This window comes from Falco punctatus (genome assembly GCF_963210335.1).
Source record: "Falco punctatus genome assembly, chromosome: 14".
Lineage (NCBI taxonomy): Eukaryota > Metazoa > Chordata > Aves > Falconiformes > Falconidae > Falco > Falco punctatus.
The window spans coordinates 4357413-4375838 of record NC_137594.1 but is presented as its reverse complement, the minus strand read 5'-3'; the positions used below and the strand labels follow the sequence as shown (position 1 = coordinate 4375838).

General features: G+C 35.9%; 1 protein-coding gene across 1 annotated transcript in view; it reads left to right on the top strand.

Moving 5' to 3' along the window:
* USP10 (ubiquitin specific peptidase 10) overlaps window positions 1-18188 on the top strand; it is a 52625-nt gene extending 34437 nt beyond the window's left edge. Inside the window, exons 5-14 of the mRNA XM_080410689.1 lie at window positions 1364-1455; window positions 3004-3113; window positions 3606-3661; window positions 5054-5157; window positions 5887-5986; window positions 7264-7444; window positions 11025-11190; window positions 13262-13406; window positions 14631-14696; window positions 17068-18188. Coding sequence (XP_080266815.1) covers window positions 1364-1455; window positions 3004-3113; window positions 3606-3661; window positions 5054-5157; window positions 5887-5986; window positions 7264-7444; window positions 11025-11190; window positions 13262-13406; window positions 14631-14696; window positions 17068-17255 — 1208 coding nt within the window. The 3' untranslated portion in view covers window positions 17256-18188. The remainder of the gene's footprint in view (window positions 1-1363; window positions 1456-3003; window positions 3114-3605; window positions 3662-5053; window positions 5158-5886; window positions 5987-7263; window positions 7445-11024; window positions 11191-13261; window positions 13407-14630; window positions 14697-17067) is intronic.
* Window positions 18189-18426: the final 238 nt, after the last annotated feature.

Here is an 18426-nt window from a genome sequence, read left to right as displayed (position 1 = left end):
TTTCAACAGTGCTTAGTTATACTAACAAAGTTTGTATGTGTGAACAACGTTTCAGACTTTGCTTTAAGAGTATGTTCTGAAATATTCGGGCATTGATAATAACAAATTTTAACACTTACAGAAGAGTTTTCATCTGCATCTGTGCTAGGTGCTAATGTCTTCCCTTTTACATCTTTTTGCCATCTGCCCTTTCGGGTGTCAGGTTCTTTATGTAAAATAAGGCTGATATATAAATATTTTCCAGGTTTTGGCATGCTTTTATTTGATTAGAATTGGTGGTGTCAGAGCGAGATATGTTTGTATAGGTAAAGAGAGGGTTTGGAAGTAGAACAACATGGGTTTTGTTTGCAGTTCTGCCACCTCCACTGCTTAGTCACGGCTTTGTGCCTCTTTTTCCACCTATGTCACATTACTTTGTCTGTTTAGGAGTCTTTCTAGCTAAAACACTGAAGTTTATGCAGTGTAGCTTATCAGGGCTTTACAGGTTCTCACATTTATTACAAAAGTAACCAACCCTCTTAGTAGACAATTGCTGTGTTTATTTACATTTTTTTATTTTGTCTTGTATCCTCTTGTCTGTATTTTGCAAATTTGAAATATACCAGATCAATATTTTCTTTATAAACAGTTTTTATTTAGGTACCTAAATAACAGGTCAGGCTTCCTGGAAAAACTCCCCCTGTTGCTCTCAATTTCATAACTTATTTATGCACTGTGGTTTCTAATTTTTAGACTTGGGCCATTGGTGAAGGTTTTGAAAGCAGGAAAACAATAGGGATTGTGTTATGTAAGCCTGTTATCTTGTAAATTTTGGAAGTCTTAACCTAGCAGATAAAACATACTGTTCCAAAGCTCATGTTAACGTTTGTCTGTCCTAAGATTGCACTAAGATATTTTTGTTGTAAGATAATGAATGTTGAAACTTGTAAACTGAGGCTGCTATATCAGCTTCATCTCTCTTCAAAGCAGAATAATCTGGGAGATACCTCATAAAATTGGTGGTGAGGGATTATAGCTAAAAAGATATTTTTATCTATGTATGTATCTATGTATCTGTACAATTATAAGTATCTGATTTTAGGAGAAGAAAGAACAAATATGTCTTCTAAATCTTGAAATTACAGTGATTAGTTTTTGAACCAGCATCCTCCTGACCCACATACCAAGATGTCTTCAGTTGAAGAAGTGTGTCTGATTTGAAATGTGAGCAGTGTTTACATGGAGCAAAAATTATTTGCTGAAGTTTCTGGGGATCTTGTTAATAATTGCTTTGAATTATTTTGTAATGAGTCAACAGGTACTTGTTTTGATGGCTAGCATGTACATTTTGTTGACGCTTAATTTACTATTTCTCATTCTGCAGAAATACTGGAAAATGTAAGACTAATACATAAACCAGTGTCTTTGCAACCACGAGGGCTGATCAACAAAGGAAACTGGTGCTACATCAATGCTGTATCCTTACCTGGGGAAAAATTAATACACTTAAGTTAAAATCTGTATATTATATCTGTCAAAACTTTTTCTGGATTATTCTGGTAAGTATTTTATAAAAGTCTTTGTCTTCCCATATCCTGCTACCGGGGTTAAAATGTTTAAGGATAGCATCTAGAAATCCAGGGGTATTTTGGATCATTGAACCTTGTGTCCGGGGTTCCCCTGCGGTTGGCTGCACGCTCCTGTTTGCAATTCGTCTCTTACCTCTGTCAAAAGATTCCAGAACTGTAACTTTCTCATGACTGAAAATCTTCATGTAACTTCTAGTTATATTTACTCACGACTCTTTGAGGATCAGCTTAAGTGGTTATTTCTCTTTTGTGCTTGAAGTAAGTATTCTTACTTTTAGGCTGCTTTAGCACTTTGGTTAGTGGATCGTTTGGTTTTCTGTTGAGCAGGCTATTGCTGGCCTGTAACTTCCGTAAATGCAGTGTTTAAAATAATCCTTTTACAACAGGATGGAAGATTAGCGTGGTCTTAAATGTATTAGAATTGTATTCCCCTGCAAAAACAACTTTTACCTTGGGTAACAAAAATCTTCCTCCTTCAGCACTGTTATGATAGTTTTATTAATAATAGCTTTGTATTAATATATGTACATCTCCTATATTAGCAGTGGCTCACTGCCAAGTGATAATTGGGGTGCTTCTGTTTTGTCTGCTAGTACTGCTAGTGAAAACTATGCAGACCAATTTCAAGAGTGACTGAGGCAGAACCTAATAACCTATTTCCAAACCAGCAATTGTGCTTTAAACTTCAGCTTTTATCTTAAATAACCAGTTATGCACTCCTCTGATTGTACGTATTGGCTCTGATTTTTTCAGTCTTAAAACACTACGTGAGAATTTATTAGTCAATTTTTGCACACTAGGAATGAAGTTAATGTCTCCTCCTAGCTTGAGATCACTGCCTTTTTTGTCATATCCCTGCCCCTCCGGTCTTTTAATTTCCTCTGTTCACTGTTTTTGACAAGTAGAACAGATTTTGATGTTTTCAAAGTATTTTCTCCCAGCATACACTGTAGTTCTACTGGTTGCTCCAAACTCTTCTTTACATTGCAGAATGTTTTACATCACAGCAGGTTCTTTTTTGATTTGGCTGAATCATCACCTTTGACTGTCAGCTGGATTCTTCCATTCTTTTCAGAAAACATGTTGCAGGTTATCACTTGCTGGTTTTCAAATGGTTAATTTTATAAAGTCTTTCCTATGAAAGTTCTTTTCCTCTCCTGTTCCTAGACTAAGTGTTGCCTTACCCTTTTAATTGAAGCTTTTGACATTATTAGTGTTGGTGAAATGACTGCATGTTACAAGATGCCAGGGGTTTTTACTATAACTTCTGTACATTATTAATGTTGTGATAACAGTCCGTCCATCTGTTCCGATTTAGTGATTGGATCGATCTACATAAGTTAGCTTTGTTTTGCATATAATTGTAAATATAGTTGAATATTTGGTTAATATGCGGATTACATTTTCTGAATATTTCCTTAATGCCCCTGCATAGACCCTGCAAGCCTTGGTTGCTTGCCCTCCAATGTATCATTTAATGAAGTCCATTCCAATGTATTCAAAATCGCAGCGGCCGTGTACCTCAACACCAATGATAGACAGTTTGTAAGTAGCTTGTTAAAAAGAAAACTAAAATATCTATGATCTGACTAAGCTCATTCAGAAATACCTAACAAATAATTGTTTACTGCAATTGTTGAAAGTTGGTATGTATCCACAAGTCTTCCTTTTGTGTGGATTTTTTTTTTTTTTTTTTTTTTTTGGTCATATGTAATGAACTTGGTATTTTACAACTGCTTGACCAGTCAAGGAAGATAGTTCCTGTTCCCTGAGGAATATCGGTTTTAAATAAGTGTTTAATATGCAAAAATAAACTGTGAGAGTCGCAAGAACTAACAAGAGTACCTTGGTTTCATTAGCAATGATCAGGTTAATTCTTATGTGTGAACTTTACTCAGACTTCATTATGATACTCTTCAATTTTTTTTTTTTTGTTGTTATTGGCAGTCAGTAATGACAATGATCTAATGTTATTATTTGTCCTTCTAAGTCTTAGCTTGCTGCTCATGTCTAGTTGTTCCTTCCATTCTGTTTCAGTGTTCGTTTAATGAATGAGTTCACTAATATGCCTGTACCTCCTAAAGCAAAACAAGGTGAGTGGGAATAGGGGGAGAAAACTTGTAAAATCATAAGAAAGTTTTGGGGGAAGGATCCACGTGGTGTGACGTACTCAAGACCTTTAAGTACTGGTGCTTGATCCCCTTCATGGGTCTTTGGCTTTTGGGGTTTACTGAAACCTTAAAAAGTTTGCTGCCACTTTTCTGTCAGTGTTACACTTTTTCTTACTGGTGGTTCATGTCAAGAAGTCATAGATGTTGCACCTTACGTTGTTTTTTCTTCTATTTCGTCGACCAAAGGTGCAAGTACAGTAAGAATAGTTGTTGTTGATAGTTAGGTTACCTGTTAAGATATCTTCTAAGAACATGCCTGTTCTAACAAAATCTTCTACTCCGCCTCCTTCGTCTGCATTATTTCCAGCTGTTTTATCAGCTTGCTCAATTCTATCATTCTTCCTTAAGTACTAAACACGTTAATTGGGAACAAAATGGGACCATAATAGGTCTCTAGCAGTTTGAGATTGCCTGCAGGCATGTTATCATGGCTTTTAATTCCTCTCCATCCTGTGCACTGTATCAATATGAAAAGCCGTGGAAGTAAGATTCTTGCTAATAAGTGTTTAGGATTAATGATGATGCATAGTGAGGAATAGAACATTTTTTGATGTAAATTAATTACCTTGTAGGCTTCCTTTTTTTTTTTAATCTCTAAACCAAGTCTGTCATATTACCGACTTACAAAAAACAATTTCAGGAATGTGTTTATGTAACATTATAAGAAAATATCATGAGGAGCTGGTTGTTCCAGTGATTTCCAAACAGTTCAGACATTTCTGTGGTTTGCTGCTTAAGTTTTGTTTCTGTAAAACAAATCTTACTGTCTTATGCAACTTATTATACTACTAGTTCATTTTATTATGTTGTGTAGTTTTCAAATATAGTTTCTGGGGCCTTGTATTGCCATTAAGTTGAACATGCTGTCAAATGATTTCTTGTTTGTTTTTTGTTGTTTTTCTGCAGTGAAGAAAAGTGATCTATTAGAATTACAGATATATAAAATATTTAAGGAAGTGTTCTTTGAATACAAAAGAAGTACAAAAATTTAACTAGAACTAGAATTGATCTTTTATGATGGCTGTGGATATTCTTGTTAATCTTCAGAGTGTTGACTGTAGAAAGAATACTAACTCCTAGACAATCTGTAAGTTTATGTAGGGTGATGTAGGATGGTTTTTTTTAAAAACGTTTATGGATAAAAGGGTTGTATCTCATGAATTCTGAGCTGGAGTCATTAAAATTGTGATAAAATTATTAGTAAAAAATGATTTGGATTCCAAAATCTAATGAAGTGTGAAGATAATGTTAAGGTATAATGTAGAAAAACTTGTATATTTTGTTATTTATATGTACTTCTCTTTTGCCTTGCAGCTTTAGGTGATAAAATTGTTCGAGACATCCGACCGGGAGCTGCCTTTGAACCTACATACATTTATAGACTTTTGACGGTTATAAAGTCAAGTCTGTCAGAAAAGGTGTGACTTAAAAAATTTCTACTTTTGTGGAACAATGTAAAGCCATACATCGGGTTCTAAATACCGCTAAAATCACCTAGCTGATCATTCATTCTAATGAAGCTAACTGTCTTGAGACTTGTAGGAAGATGCTAATTACAAGTTTGGCGGTTTGATACGTCAGAATAATGAAAACATTACTATGGGAATGGAACATCTCTTTTTATAAAGAAGATACCTATTGATTTGTATTTAAGAAATGGGCAGTTGTTCGTTTCTGCTTGGAATGGTTGAAGATCCACAAAGACCTCAAAATACTATTTCAGGTTTTGCTTCAATTTAAAGAAAAGATAATAGTTCAAACCATCTTTTGATTTAGCCCTGGTTTGACGGCAACTTTCAATATTACTTTGGAAAGACATAGGAAAAAAATTAATTACCAACTTGCATGTTAAAAGGAATTTGTAATGATAAGAACACAGAAATGCTTGTTTTCAGGTCAGGCTTATGTGTGTACTTACTGCTTATGGCAGGTTACCAATTCATGTGTTGGTTCTTTTTGAGCTGCTTAAAAGTGAGGGGTTGTTACAGCAAAATTTAAACTTTGTTTGACTTTACAACTTAGACTGAGTAGTTGGTAAATCAGCTAAATTAATAGATGAAAGTTAGATGTTCCATGTCATGAACCTTCTGTTAGAATGTAAGCATGAAAATGTCATACAATAATTAAACCCCCCACTTTTTATTCAGGGCAGGCAAGAGGATGCTGAAGAATACTTGGGATTTATCCTCAATGGACTACATGAAGAAATGCTGACCCTAAAGAAACTTCTCTCTCCACATAATGAAAGTTTGTGGATTTTTTTTTTTTTTTTAGCAAACTTTAATTTCTTTCCAATATTTTACTTTTCCTTTTTTTTTGGTAGTGATTTTGTAATACAGAGCGATGTTTGGAATAGATGTTGAGACAGGGATAGAATGCCATGTTTTAGGGGGTTCAAGAGACATTGACAAGTAATATTTTGTTAAAATTTGTCCAAAGGATGCAATGAGGCCATTCTGTCCAATTTACAAATGATCCGAAGTGTTACTGGGTATCTGGAAAAGCATTATCATTCTGAGCAACAGTAAGTCATATACCTGGTCCTCCTAAACACCAAATTGCTGTATTACAAATTTGTGCTGAGGTCAACTCAGTATTATTTGAGGATAACACAATTTGACTAGTTTTAAGCATAGGTAGTTGGTCTGCCATTCATAAGACCTGCAGTGTCAGTTGTTTACTGGGGTTTTGGCTCTTTCCATGGTAGTTCAAAAATACATCAGTGTGTTTTTTCACTGATCTTTAAACCACTGTTAAGATCTTTTTTTGAAGTGGAAACTTCTAGACTAATGGCTAATTTATATCTAATATAAACCAGAACATATTAAATTATTTTCAAATGCTTACTGACCAAGTTGGAGAAAAATTTTCTTTGGAAGAAGTATCAGAATTTCTGTGCAGGGTAAAGTGCCATTTTATTTTACAGTGGCTTTACGTTTGGGTCCCCTAATAAAAATGAAACACAACACTCTTAGTCTTAGCCAAGTATAGAATTAAGATCACTAGTTACCCAATTTCTCTTTAGTAGGGTAAATTTTTTATGATATAAAATGATCATTCCATATTTTGTTTTTTAGCTGTGTGCAGTTTATAGCCTCCTGACTTTGGCACTTGCAAAGAAAATATTTGCTAAGCCTTGGGTTCCCTGTAAAATATCTGTGCAGAAAAGGGGTTGTATTTAATAATGGCATAATTATGTTTCCAGAATAACACTTGACTTTCTAATTTTCTACCCCATAAATTTACAACTAAAAATATATGAAACTTTGCTAGAAAACTACATCTGTTTACATATAGTCATCAGTAAACTGCATACTGTTAATATCATCAATAGATGAGTCCAGTTATGAGTGACCCTAGAATATACTTTTTCTCATTTGCTTTCTCAAATCTGTCATCTATAAAAACATTTATCCTCTGAAAATTATTTGTATTGGGTCTTCTGCCTTTCGCATTCTTTATCTGCATACATGTTTTATTTGTAAAAAAAAATCAATGCGTTTTTTATCTTCTTCACTTCCAAGAACTCTCAGTGTCCAATGGCCCTGAGGCTCAGACTGTTCATGAAGAGGAGGAGCAAGATGAGCAAGGGGAAGGCAGTGAGGATGAATGGGAGCAAGTGGGACCTCGCAACAAATCATCAGTCACTAGACAGGCGGATTTTGTTCAGACTCCAATTACTGATATTTTTGGTGGTCATATAAGGTGCAGTACTTTTTCGTAAAAGTTGTTGAAACTGTAGGCTGCTTTGTTCTGCTTTGTTTTCTGTGTTTTTCACCATTATTGGCTAGTTGGATGGAAGAGACTGTTTCATACTTTGTTCAGGCCAGGAGAGGTGAACTTTCTACCGTGAAACATTTATTATGCAGGAGAGAGTTACAGAAGATGGACCAGAATGATCAAAGGATTGATCATATGATTCTGACTTTACTGTAGAGTGAATCTTTTTAAGTGTCTTGAAAGAACAGACTGTTCAGAAAACAAAAGCCCTGAACTGCATATAGCGAAAGCGTTTGATATATGTATGCTTTATATATGAATGTCTAAGAATTCCAAAGAACTTTATAGCTACCTGGTTTTTGTGACCTCTTGACTCATTTTGTAAATAAGGATACTAAGGGATAATGAGATTTGCTAAGAGTTAAATCTGGCCAGTGAAATAATAAAATAAAAAATTGTACACTTTTAGTTAGTTAGACACTTACGCTTCCCAGAAGCAGGAAAGTTATGTGTAATAGTTTAATATTAAAGGCAAAAGAAGTTTGGAAAAATGTAAATTACTACAAGATGTTACAGGAATGAAAAGAATGTGGGACATCACATATATTCAGGTCTGATACCAGATCAAGGCAGAAAGTAGATACTGGAAGAATATTTTTTTGGAAAGGAAGCCTCCTGACTTGTTTGGAGAAATGTGTAATTTAAAATGAAAGCAAGGTAAACACTTGTGAAAAACATGTTCCAAAACAAAAGTGCTAGACTGGAAGAATTATTTTTAAATTGGAGACAGACACTTAATTGCTAGTATTTGACTCCCTGTGTTGCCCTGTGTTGCCAGGTCTTGAGTCTAGAGGTGTGAATAATGTGGGCTAGTGCCTTCTGCCTGTGAAATGCATTGAAATTATTCTTCTGGGATTTGAGTCAGACAGCTGACAAATAAAATGATACTTTCTGTAGAAATTGGCAGACAGATGTTTGTATGTATTGATGGAATTCCACATTGTTGATGTGTTCATGAACCCCAGGTATTGTTAATACCCTTAGCATATTTGTCACAGCTAGAATTGTGTAGATCTCTCTGTGATTCCATTAAGTTTTAAATTAAGAATACCAAGAGAACGCTTGTCTTCTGTGGAGGTCCACAGAAGGTGACGGAAAGCAAAGGTAATACTGAAAAAAAGTAAAAGCTTGCCCTGACCAACAGAACCACAGGGTGCAATCCAGCATCTGTTTTCTGCTGTCACCACATCACATAATTGTGCCTCCAAACCAGGTCACACAATTTACTGCAGAAACAGTATCCCATGCGATGTTGGAAAGCTTCATCTTCTGAGGCTGAGGGTGGAGATAGGAAGGATTGAATACAGAATTGCCGGTCTATTTCCACTACAGGAAGGCATCAGAAATTGGAAAAATCAAATGGAAAAAGCAGCTAGGAAAACATGGTTTGAATTGGCATCTTTTGGCTTGGGAAACTTTAGGCTGTCCTCTTGAGGCTTTAAGTGTCTATTAAATGCCCCTTTAAGCACAGTTGCTTAAAAAATAACAAATGGAAAAAACCCCCAACAACAACAAATCAGAAAGGCTGCTTTAAGCATTGTGAGGCTTAAATGTGTAAGTATGAAGATACACAGTTCTATCAGGGTCTGGTTTGCCCGTGTGCAGGAGTCCCTTTTGACTTCCAGCTTGTGTGAATTTCAAATATTTGTTATGCAAGCTAGCTCACAAGTCAGTTAAAGTCTGCTAAATATTTCCGTAAGTAGTACCAACTTTTCCCTTGAGGTGCACTGTTGTGTTTTTTTTAAACAATTACATTGTTGTAGCTTAAGCAGTTTAGCGATGGGCAGTGCCTGCTTTCCTAAACAATTCTTGCTGTACAGTTCTTACTGTATCCAAGGATAATTATTCATAGAAAATTATGCATGACCAATTGATTTTTGTAATTATTCTAGTGATACTGTCACAGAAAATCATAGTTCAGCAAAAGTTTTGCTGTTGAGTCAACTTCTGCATATCTTTTTGAAGAAAATGTTTTGAAGAGATGTTAAATTTAATTTCTAATAACTTAAAAATCCTCAACATTTTTCTTTTCAGAATATTATTGGTATTATTGATTTCTAATACATGGACTTGTAAACAGTTGAAGTTGTTAGCGTTTTTCTGTTGATTATTGCACTAAATGGTTAGCTTAAAAAGGGTTTAGGAAGTGTATCCAAAAGCAGCAAGACTTACACAGTGAAGCGCTTGTTTGTTGAAACACTATGCTTTCCATGTGTTAAAGGTTTTGTCCTTAAATATAGCCAAGGAGGAAGTGTTAAACAAATAAAGATGCTACTGTTTTTCATACGCTCTTATTTCCTCTAAAGGTTATATATTTGCCAACATAAAGATGCATTGGCTTTCTGTTGGTGCTTCAGGGCTTTGCCTGAGCCAGAGAGGCAGTTTTGATAGGAGTTTGCAGTACAGGCATTAAAGCTCTATGTTAACATTTCATACGTGACCTGGAGAAATGTCAGCATGGCTACTAGATTAGAGCTGTGTTAGTTATCTTACTGCTTTCAAGCTTTGTAAGGCTCAGTGTAACAACATAATAAATTAATTTTTTCTTTGGCTGTGTGAAAGCACATGTTTATAGCAGGTGAGGCTTCTTAATGTTAATACCTCTTTCAGAATAATAATAAAAAAATAATTCTTGAGCCATGTTTGATGGTTTTAAGTTTCCAGCAAATTCTTAAGAAAAATGAAAATCGGGAAGAGTCCACTTAGTGCAGTGATGTTGTGGCTGAAGCGTGTACTCTCGTTGCACAGAACAATGATCACCAAGGGAGGCTACTTAAAGGGTGCAACTGAATACACTTCAAACAAAAAGAGAAACCAAAAAAACCCAGGAAATATTTTCATGCCCTAGGTCGTTACTTCTGCCAGTTTTCCGAAAGACTCCAGTTCCTGCACAAAGGAGTACATGGGCAGAGTCTGGACACAGAAAGTGATGGGAGGAAAAGGAAATGCCAGTCCTCAATGGAGCGTAGTTTATATTTCCTATGGCAAGATTTAAGCAAATAATTTAAAATCACTGTGAAATTGGTTTAGTGAAATGACTAAAAAAATCGGTGTATTTTTATTGGAAGACATGGAATCAGTTGTAGTTTTTACAGTAGAACAACAGTTAGATAAGCACTAGCATTTTGTACTTCTGAAGATGTGTTAGAAAACATAATTTCAAAACTCTTTAACATGAAGAGTCTGGAGATGAATCTTTTTAAATGCCTTATGAAAAATTTCAGTATTTTAAACTTTTGGTATTTATCCAATAACTGTTTTAATCCTTGCATGTATAAAACAATTAAGCTATAATCCCTGTATGCTCTAAGTGGATGTGAAAATCAATCGAATCACAGTAAAGTAGATTCAGGTGGTTGAAACATGTTTAACCTTTGTATTTGTGTGTGTTGTTTTGGATTAACTATAGTTTGAGTAACGAAGGTAGACTTCATTCTTACTGGAAGGTTTTGTATTGTTGAAAATTAGTCTGCTTTATTACATTTTAACCTTTTTGTTTCCATAGATCTGTTGTGTACCAACAGAGTTCTAAGGAGTCTGCTACACTGCAACCTTTCTTCACCCTGCAACTGGACATCCAGTCAGACAAGATACGCACAGTTCAGGATGCGTTGGAAAGTTTGGTGGCGAGAGAGTCTGTCCAGGGTTATACCACAAAAACCAAGCAAGAGGTGTGTTCTGTTGACCCCTTTTGGCAGTCAAATACTGAACTTTTTAAAAGGGTTTTTATACAGGTCTTGCTTTACAAATGCTTACTTGAACACTGTTGATTATGTTAACAAAAGAGGTACCAACCTTTTCAAAGTGTCCTGCAGCGGTAAAATATGTTACAATTGAACACATGTACTGAAAGGAGGAGAGCTAACCCTTACACACAACCATGCCTTTAAATAGGTGCTTTTTGAGTTGTAGTAATTGGTTGGAGATTTTACTGGAGTATGTATTACATTAACAGGGTGAACTGTCATAGTAACACGTACTATTATGAGTAAAATAGCTTTTAGCTGATCTTATTGTACTGATGCCTGGGGATTGCCAGATGTTCTTGATAAAGGAGCAGCTCTTCAGAGTATGGTCTAGTTTTAAGAAGAAGATTCTTGTAGCAGAACACTTGCATGGTTTTGTGGCTGTCTTCGATGGCTTTTGATTTACACATTTCACTTAAATAAAAAAATAAAATATTAATTGATTGTAGGCCTGATAGAAGTCCGTCTAGAACCTTACTAAAACACGTAACGATCACTGTCTTTCTCTCTGGCTTAATAATCTGAAGTCTTTCAATAGCCAGTAGCGCCTCCATTCAGTGTCCTTGGCGCTTTGTAGTTGACTGGTTTGCAGTACACAGCCCTAAAAACCCCCAACTTGTCAGTAATATTATATTCAGTTTTAGGTCATCAGTTCAAAAAAATGTTCTTCACAGAGAATATCTGGAAAACAGTAATCAAGATGGATGGCAGTGTAAGTTGTGATGTAAAAAGAACCAATAAGGGGGAGCAGAATCAAGAGGAAAAAACATGAGCATAGGGAGATGGAACCCAATGTATAGTATGTCAAAGGCTGCCCTGAAAAGGAAGAGATGATTTGTCTCAGTGATACTCAAACAGTAAGTAGGAATCAGACCTACTCTAGGTGCTTGTGGAGTTGTCCTCACTGCTTTAAGAGAATATTGGAGAAACACCAGTTATTTACACAGATTGTTATAATTGATTCGGAGGGGATGGAGTAAGAAGACCTTCTGAGATCTCCAAGCCCTGTGATTCTCTGTCACTTTTAAGTACCAGGACATTTTATTCTCTCTTCTCATCCATCTCTGCAATTTTTTTTTATTGTCTTTTTCAAATAATACCATACATAATAGTAATAATTGCAATAGAAAAATACTTCAAAGGAAGAAAAGCAAACTTTTGACATTACAGTTTGAGAACTCCTGATACAGGGTAAGAAATTAAACTTTTTCCCACACTAAGGTATTGCCTTGCTTCTTACGGTGCACATCAGTGGAGAGCATCATCTCTGGAGTGCATGGACTACTTGGATGGAAATGTTGGGTACACTGTTCATAATTTCTTTCAGTAGGCTAGGATAGAAAGAGGCTCTTGAGGTGTAGTTGTTCTCTGATGTGCATTTTTGTGTCTGTAAGTTTTCTGAATAGTCCACATGAGAATATGCTTAAAGGATGGACCTTTTTATTGAAAAGCTGAAGATGGATAGCTGAAACTTGTATGCGTTGTGTACTCAGTGTTGGACAACATTTATTTCTCCAGTTACCTTCCATGTGAAAGAAACGTTTGCAATGCAAACTCATCGTGATTTGCCACATAGATTTTTGTTTTGCTAGTCATTCATTTTTTATTTTTTTACTGCAGATGGGTTTAACTTCTTTATTGACAATCCAGTGTTCAGCTATGAGGTGTGGAAGAAATGGGTGTTCAAATTAGGTGCTGGAGGTTTGGTCTGGCTTATATTTTAGCGTCTGAGTGGAAATACAAGCATTCTAACATGTTACATTCTACTAAAAGTATTGAGTTCTCCTTTAAGACAGCACTTTGGTTGAAGGTCCAGTGTGCTTTTAAGTCATATACTGCAGAGTTTATCATAAATTAGTATAATAATAACAAGGAGTCCGTGATTTTTTTCTGGTAGTGTATTTAATTTTAAATATTTATTCCTCACAAGGAGTAATTTTGAGCATTTAGCAAAAAATGACAGATTTTCATCACCTTTGTTCTCTGTGTGTGTTAGGTGGAGATCAGTCGAAGGGTGACACTAGAAGAACTCCCACCTGTTCTTGTTTTACACCTCAAGCGGTTTGTGTATGAGAAAACTGGTGGATGTCAGAAGCTTATCAAGAATATTGAGTATCCTGTTGATCTGGAAATTAGTAAAGGTAAAGACTTATAAACACAAATTTCCAGGTTTTAGGGAAAAGATAATGTGTTTCCGAGGGGGTATCTGGTTTTTTTTCAGTTTTGTTCATTCTTGTGCACAAGACTTCATCTCCATTGTTGCTGGAAACAGCAATCTGGATGAGTATCTTGTATGCGTCTTTTTTCTTTTGTTTTTTTCCTCCCCTTCCATTGCCCCCTGAATAAAATGAATATATTTGGATTTCTGGGTTTGTCTTGCCCAGCCTGATACTGCCTGTATATGAGATTGGGCATCCATTTTGCAGAACATTATGGCAGAAGATCTTAAAACTTTTGGCACAACCTGGACATTGGGCTGGTCAAATAGGGGCTTCCTGCCCGTAGGACTGCTGAGGACAAATATCGGAAGTGATCCTGTTGAATGAGGAGTATATCTGGCCCTATACAAGGCTGTCGCCAAGTAATAGTAGATATTTTTATCTCAGATTTCATTCAGAGAATTTGCAAATTGTTGTAATAAAGAGTGGCTGATGAAAGGAAACTGGTGTTTTATAGAAAATGCAGCCTGAAGGTAGACAAGCCATAGTTCAGAGGTTAAACAACAAATTTCTTTCATTTAACAAGTGTCTTGAGGTACTGATTTTTGAAAGGTGTGAGCTGCATGTAATCCAGCATCTGAAGCTTGCCAAAGGAAACGCGTTTTGTTTTGATCTGAGAAATTGACTGTTAGCCAGCCAGTAGCACAAATAAGAAAAAAATAAGAGTAATGATGACTCATATCTTGAGATACGTATTTTATCAGACAGTACCCTTTTGTTTTACTTAATATTTTATTTTTTAAATTTCCTTAATTTGGATTTGTAGAACTAGTTCGGTTTGCCTTGACTGACAAAAATTACTTGGAATCTGAAATTCATTTTTGTCACTGTCTGACATCAGGAATGAAAAGAAAAGAATAAATAGTCAGATGTTTTGACCCCTTTTTTTTTTTTTTCCTTTTTTTTTTTTTTGGTGGTATTTTAAAACCTTCCATAAATATTAGTGTTCGGCAAACCTCGAAATTTATTCCCTTGGTTGTGAGGTATTGGAACCATCACCATTCTTTAAAGGCTGTATAATACATTTCAATTAAACTTTCCCCTTTATCGTAGTGGTGGTTTCTCCAAGAAACAATTGATCCTTTTGAAACTGAATTTCTAAACTTGCTAACTATTGCCTTTGTGACTTTTTTTTTCCTCCTCCAGAACTACTATCTCCTGGTGTGAAAAGTAAAATTTTTAAAGGCCAAAGAACCTACCGGCTCTTTGCAGGTATTTTGTCTATATGCCTCTAGCCCCTGTACTGAAAATACAAATTCTGCATATAGAATTCTAGAAACACTGAAGTTTCGTGGATTATATAAAATACTTTCTTTTAGATTACAGTGAGGTAGCTTGTGGGTGTCAAATTCTTGGGTTTGGTGGTGGGTTTTTTTTGTGTATGTGCATATACATATATATTGTTACATCTGTATTTATATATCTCACTGATCCAGCTTTGTGGAACAACAGTGTTCTGTAACAGACCCACCCTGAAAAGTATCAACAGTAGCTGAAATACAGCTGCAATACAACTGGACCTAAAATATACCACATATTCTCAGTTTTATGTGTCTTTGGAGATGGCTGTTTGAATGCTGGCTTTGCATCCCTTTGAACCCTCAGGACGAGTATTGCTGGCAGGGTATGAATAGCGTATTGTAGTGGAAAAGTTTAACTTGGAGGAGACGATGATTTTTGTGTGAGGAAACAATGTTTTTAAGAGTATCTGTGATGTATACGAAATACCTAAATGGGTAGTTAAGATTGGAAGCTCATATAAGGATTCAGAAGCAGCATTTTAATCTTGAATAAAACAGCCTCTGGGCAGTAATGAATTTCTTGAAGTTGAAAACTCCTACACAGTTTACGATTTGCACCTGCTTGTTTGTGTTGGCGTCAGGAGAACATAATAAACCGGAGAACCGGCGGTCTTGCCTTCTGCATCACCAAATCTGTGCCAGTGCTGGTGGCCTTATGTGACTTGGTGGTTTGGATCCAGCGTTGTGACCACTGAGGTTGCAGAGGGAAATAACTTACCTGTCTCTTGTGGAAATTCAGGACTGTTTCTGACAGTGGTTGTTTTTTTTTTTTTTTTTTTTTTTTAATTGATAGTGGTTTTCATGGGACGAGTTTAGACAGCGTATTTAAGGTGGCTTGAAGAAGGTGTATTACCGCTGTAATTTTTTCTAACTTCATCTGTGGAAAAATGCAATACTTCAGTCTTCTGTCAGGCTAGGACTTCTCATCCACAGAAACTGAGCTTGTTAGATGAACTTTAAACTATTAAAATTTATTTTTTATTTTCAAAATTATTCAAATTTTGAAGAATTAAATTTCAGGTATCATCCAGGATTTGCCTAATTATTTTGACGATAAATTTTAGAAAGTCAGTAATTCATAATCAAGCTACTGTAAAAAAACTATTTCCTAAATGCCCCAAAATACATGTATGTAGTATAGCCTGTCTTTTTGCTTTGCTTAAGTCAAGTTACTGTAAAATGTTTGTTTTCATAGAAGTATGAAGAAAATCTGAGTAAGCTTGAAGTGTGACTTGTCTGAAAAGAGTGTAAACGATTTCATAATTACATACTTCTGCTCGTGTGTCAAATATGGCAATTCCTTCTGGTTTTTGTTTATTCTTGTTAAGTATATGGTTAGGGCTCACATGTTCCTAGAAGAAGTTAAATGCAATTTCTTATATGCATCCTTAGAATTACATACATAAACAGGTCTCATCCGCTCGGAGGCAGTGGCCACAGCTAGCACCGAGAGCTCAGCATTAAGCTTTGAGGTTGGTTTCTGTGAGGAGAGCTGAGATGTCTTTTCTGCAGAACACTTCGAACAACAAGAGATAATTGAGGAAAGAAGCCAGTTTAGATTCTCTCTTGGAAGCAGCAGTGGTAGCAGTTAATCAGAGCTGTTCAGTTTTGTTAAGGTATTTACAGGGAACTAATAAATGTGAAATTTGTAGATTGGTACTTCCACAGAACCTGTTTTCATAATTAAATTGTCGTTAAAATAATAAAAAAAAATGGTCAGAGGGGAAATAGCTGACTTAGAATTGTAATCAATGCAGTTTGAAAAGTCTAGCCTGATTTTTTTTAATAGACTACTACATAGTTTTACCTCCTTGTTTTGTTTGTTTTTTACAAATAGTTTCAATAAAACAAGTGTCAGCAGACAGAGCGAGCGTGTGGTTTGGAACATCTCGCTAAGCATTGGCAGTACCTGTTGGAGGCTCTGAAGGGTGTGTTGCACTGTTGCACATGGCCTTTGTGAGGCAAATCCTTCCCAGAAAATCCCCTAGGAAGTTATAAAAAAACCCAATTCACTGCTTTTGATTCTTAATTGACTTAAACCTTCTTTTAGAATCATGAGATTTGGTGTGCTGGAGAAACATCTCTAGTATTACATAGCATCAAATGTTAGCAAGCGAACACTCAGCACTTAAAGATTCTTGCTTTAGCCAGCTCTTGTCATCTGGCTGAGCCGTGAGTGTGCCGTGAAGAAAGCAATAGGTGACAGTTTGTCGTCTTTTACTTTTTCAGTGGAGATTTATCTATGTATAGTGTATATGTGCATCACGAATCTCTCTTTGCAGTTGTCTATCATCATGGAAATAGCGCAACTGGTGGCCATTACACTACGGACGTCTTCCAAATTGGTCTAAATGGCTGGTTACGCATCGATGACCAGGCAGTCAAAGTGATAAACCAGTACCAGGTGGTGAAGCCGTCTGCGGAGCGCACAGCCTACCTCCTGTACTACCGCCGAGTTGACCTGCTGTGAAACTTCTCCCTTTTACGCTGTGTGTGCAAGATACCTGCTTTGTAGAACGCCAACTATCACTAACATTTTTCTCCTGTACATGCTCTTTTGAGTGATTCTTTTTTCTTTTTTTTTCCCCCCCTTTTTTTTCCCTTTTTTCTTTTCTTTTTTCCCTTGCAACTATGGGATAGAGTGATCAAGGAAACTACCTTGGGTTTGTGCACAACATAGTTTGTGTTGACTTTTGACTTTGCAGAATGAAGTCACTTGGTTGAAAGACTCAGTCTCGTGAATTACAAAAATACACACAAAAAATATTAATCTGAGTTAATGCTGAATCCTAAGATAAGAAAAGGGGATTTGCATTTGATTCCCACTTTCTAATTGTGTAGTAGAAGAAAACCCTGCACCAGCAACAGAACTTGTAGATTTCTGTGAAAATGTTTTATCTTTACTTAAGTAAAAAAAAAAAAAAAAAAAAATAAAAAAAATGAAAAGCGCTCTCTGCTTCCCCAATAGTTTTTGATAAGTGGTAAAATATGAGCCGATGTGTATGAGATGGAAATGGTCCTATGTGCTTCAAAAAAATGTACGAACGTACAAAATGCAGAGTTGCTGGTTCCTGATAGGAAGACACATTTTAATAATTGTGCGATGAGAAACTGCTTAAGTACACATTGCAGATCAAATATTTGGAGTTAAGATGTTAGTCTATATAGATGGGTGATTGTAACTTTATTGCTATTAAGAAATTTCAAACTGCATTTATGCTTCTGTGTACATGAAATTAAAAAAAATGGGCAAAATAATCAAGATTGATATTTCTTTAAGTCTGCTTTGTTTAATTTTGCTGTCTGCTCTCCTATAATGTTGAGTTCCTAATTGTACACAGTTTAGTGATATCTAGAAGTATAAAGTTGTCGCCCATCAATAAAAGTCACAAAGTTGGTTTAAGGTGTGTCTGTGGGTTTTGTTTTTCCTCAAGTGTAAAAAAAACCAACCCTGGGAAACGCAGTACATTGCTGTGCTGCAGTTTGACGAGGGGTAGCTGGTGAAGTGTAGATGATTTTTGTTGTTTTTACAACTTCTTGAAACTTCAGACATGTTCCTATTTGTCACCAAGGTGGAACTGCACTCTGAGGGGGGAGGGACAGGGAGAGGCGATCGGTCAGCTTGGGGCAGGTACAGCGCT